This window comes from Psammomys obesus, unplaced genomic scaffold (genome assembly GCF_907164565.1).
Source record: "Psammomys obesus unplaced genomic scaffold, mPsaObe1.curated_primary_1811, whole genome shotgun sequence".
Classification (NCBI taxonomy): Eukaryota; Metazoa; Chordata; class Mammalia; order Rodentia; family Muridae; genus Psammomys; species Psammomys obesus.
In genome coordinates this window covers 22,787,334-22,791,143 of record NW_026585504.1, presented here as the reverse complement: position 1 = coordinate 22,791,143, position 3,810 = coordinate 22,787,334, and the positions used below count along the sequence as shown (strand labels likewise).

The window sequence follows — 3,810 nt, the reverse complement described above, 5'->3', positions numbered from 1 at the left end:
TTGGAGTGGGGCATGGGAGGATTTGAGGGAGGGAGGGAGGGTGGGATTGGGGGAATGAGCAAAGGGGCTACAGCTGGGATACAAAGTGAATAAACTGTAACTAATATAAAAAATAAAAATTAAAATAAAAAGTCTGCCAGTTTTCAGGAAGGTGTATTTGTTCTATGAGGTTTCTATTTGTAGGGGGGTCAATGATTTGTTTTGGAAATATCACAACCAGGATGTGCTGGTGCATGACTTAAGTCCCAGCAATTGGGATGAAGAGGCAGGTGGATCTTTGTGAGTTCAGAGCTAGCCTGGTCTATACAGTGAGCTGCGGGCCAGTCAAGGCTCTATAATGAGACCCATTTAATTTAACAGAAAGAGAAAGAAAGAAAGAAAGAAAGAAAGAAAGAAAGAAAGAAAGAAAGGAAGGAAAGAAAGAACTATTATAATATTTTGTTTTTCAAGTGGTGAGAAGCTATAAGCTCCATGGCCCTGGAAAGAGATATGTTGGTGAGCTTACCTAGTTCATGGTATTTGCTATAGTAGGCCAAAAGAAATTGGACTAAAAATTCTTCACTCCCCTGGGAATAGTCCCGGTGTCACAGAAATTTGCCAATTTCTATCATGTAAAAAACCTTCATACTCCCTAATTTCAAACTACCAGCTTTGTCATTGAACACAGAATTTTCAAGAGATAATGTGCCAAACCATTTTGATCCTGGTCACCCAGAGAATGGGGGAAATCTAGACTGTCCAGTGTATTCTTAAAAATGCCCTTTATATTTGGCTAAGTCCTGATGCTTTCTTTTTGGTGTGTAGAGAAAATAGTATGATTCCCCTCACTGTTCTTATGATTCTGTGCCTGGCGTTTATGGCGAGACACTCCTACTGCTGAGTTTGAGAGCTCAGACTAGGGAAGAATACATTAAGAGCCAGAATGCTACTGGCATTCTGAATTTCAAAGGTACATACAAAGAATCTCTCTCTTTCTCTCTCTCAATAGAAAGGACTAAAATATAGTGTGTATGAATAAAAGAAAAATTTCAAAATGATTAAAAAAAATCAATGTACTGTGTCAGAAAAATAGTGTCTACTGACAAAATGTTAACTGTTATGGCAACGAGATAACAAAAACACAGAATGCAGTGCTAAAAATACGATTTTTTGCTAGGGGCCAGGAAAGGGCAACGAGGGTGAGTATGATTAAAGCTTTTTATACGTGCGTTAAAATACTTGTGATTTGGACAGCCTGCCCTGACTCATCCTCCACCTGAGCCCTCGAGTCTCTCTTAATGAGTGGCACTAGTGGTCTTTTCACTCAGGCAGTAAATGTGAGCATCACCCACTGATTCTCAGATCCCAACTTCCCCATTTACACTGGGATATAAAAGTCTAAATTTTCCATTTCCCAGCTGTCTTCTTGGCTCTCATCTTTATTCATACCCTGACAACTTCTATTCACACCCTGAAAACTACAGCCTGAACTCTCCTAATAATTTTATGTCTCTGACTAGAACTTAAACCTTTTTTACAGATTGATTTCTCAAGAGCTATGCAGACTTTGAAGCCAGATGACCCTGGGTTTGAATCATTCCATTAATTACTAGCTCTCTGATATAAAAAAATTATTTAACGTGTGTGTGTGTGTGTGTGTGTGTGTGTGTTGTAGAATATGTATGCTTGAGTACTTATGTGGGTTAAGGATGGAGGCTAACAGTTGATTTTGGGGGTATGCCTTAGTCACTCATCACTCTTCACCTTTTTTTTCCCGAAAGATCATTTTTGCTCATGGTGTTTGACAGCAACAGAAAGCTAAGGTCACTTTCAGAACCTGGAGCTCATGTATTTGGCTAGGAAGGCTGTCAGTGAACTCCAAATATTTGCCTGTCCTCACCTAGGGCACACCCAGTCTTTTCTTGTTGGTGTTAGGGATTCAAGCTCACCATTGACCCCTGACTGAGCTATCTCTCCAGCCTAGCCTTAGTGTTTTTGATCTGGTTCCAAAAACCGAGTGTACTAGCTCACTGCATAGGCCTGCTGAGCTCAGATGAAGGGATCTACCACGTATGGTGGGCGACTTGTGAGTTTTAAGTGCTCTGTAAGGGACAGCCATTTCTAAAGACCGTATCTCTCAAGCTGACAAACCTTCAGGGGTTCCTTCATCTTTGTAAGTTCCCCCACTCTCTCCCATTAGCTGGACCAACTCCAGTTCAGTCATCAGGCTGTACCTCAGGGGTCTACTTCTCATGAAAAGCCTACTTCCAGCTTTGGTTTTGAACCTTTCACTGTATTCAGCTCACTGTATCAGATTCACCTGTTTTTATAATGACCTTCTGTGTGAGTTCAGGCCTTTGGAGTGGGGCCAACCTCTCTTTTAAATTCTGGACATAGTACTGCCTGTACATTGCCTGCAGTTCTGTACACAATTAGAGGCAATATATGGTTATTAGGAAGGGTCATAAAAGACTGGGATGAAAGTGACACTTTTTTTTGTAGGGCTGACTTCCATTCTTTGCTTTGATCATTTATTTTTTTATTTTTTACTTTTTTATTTTCTGGGTTTTCAAGACAGGGTCTCTGTGTGGCCCTTGCTGTCCTTGGACTCACTCTGTAGACCAGACTAGTCTTGAACTCAGAGACTGGCCTGCCTCTGGCTCCCAAATGTTGGGATTAAAGGCTTACACCACCAAGGCCTGCTTGCTTTCATTATTTTCATGTAGTTTCCTTAAGACAAAATTAGCCTTGACTTCTGAGGTTTTCTTCTTCTTCTCCTCCTTCCTTTTCTTCCTCCTTTTTACACTGTGCCAAAGACGATCTTCCACTGACCCACATCTCCAGGTCCCTCACGCCTTTCTATAACTAACTTTCCTGCTACCCTTGTTTTGGGGCACTGTCTAGCCAAGTCCTGCTGGTTGAATTAATCTCTCTAGGAGTGTTACCTCATTCCAAAATAAGTATAACCTATGAGAAGCAAGTACTCAGTAATAAATGTGAGTTACAGCATGAGTTTACAAGTTCTCTTTAAGATTTTTCAGGGACCGTCTCTGACTTGAACTGGCTGGCTTCTTTGATCACCTCCACCTGAAGGGGGAGCAGCCTTACCAGTCCACAGAGGAAGACAAACAAGTCCTGTTGAAACCTGATAGACTAGGGTCAGAAATAAGGGGAAGGGGACCTCCCCTATCATTGGACCAGGGGGAGGGGCACAGGAGAAGAAGAGGGAGGGAGGGTGGGATTGGGCAGGGATGGGGGAGAGGACTACAGCTGGGATACAAAGTGAATAAACTAATTAATAAAAATAAAATAAAATAAAGATCTTCAAGCATCTTTCCACTTTTCACTACCTCCACCGGTCACGTGGGACTCACGGTAGACTCACACCTCCTTCCTAAATCCTGGTTTTAAATTGCCACACCTTCTTTAAATTAAGAGATTAACTAAAAAAAAAAAAAAAAAAAACAAAAAAACCCTCACTGGACATCTCGGGTTTTGTGTTATGCAAATACTCGTGTGAGTTAAGAACCATCCCACGAAGTGACTTCGTGGCTCCTGCGGTCCCCGCCCTGGCTGGCCCCGCACCCCGGTCGCCTGGGCCGGCGCTCGGCCGCTTCCGGTGGGGCCTGCGCTCTCGGCGGCGGCTCGCGCGCTCAGCTCGGCAGGCGGCCTCATGCAAGCTGAGCGCGGGGCTCGGGGAGGCCGCGGGCGCCGGGGAGGTCGGGAGCGGCCCGAAGGGGACCGGGAGCGCCCCGGGGCCGCGGCGGCGCTGGCGAGAGGAGGCTGCGGGGACAGAGGCGGCCGGCGGGGCCGGGGCCGGGGCTCCCGAGG

General features: G+C 44.6%; 2 protein-coding genes across 2 annotated transcripts in view; one reads left to right on the top strand and one right to left on the bottom strand.

The window, feature by feature from the left end:
- Chrm5 (cholinergic receptor muscarinic 5) overlaps positions 1-3,810 on the bottom strand; it is a 49,363-nt gene that overhangs the window by 6,181 nt on the left and 39,372 nt on the right. The window lies entirely within an intron of this gene.
- The window catches only part of Aven (apoptosis and caspase activation inhibitor), a 142,380-nt gene continuing 142,183 nt past the window's right edge, over positions 3,614-3,810 (top strand). The window contains exon 1 of the mRNA XM_055602621.1: positions 3,614-3,802. Within this exon, the coding sequence (XP_055458596.1) occupies positions 3,653-3,802 (150 nt within the window). The 5' untranslated portion in view covers positions 3,614-3,652. The remainder of the gene's footprint in view (positions 3,803-3,810) is intronic.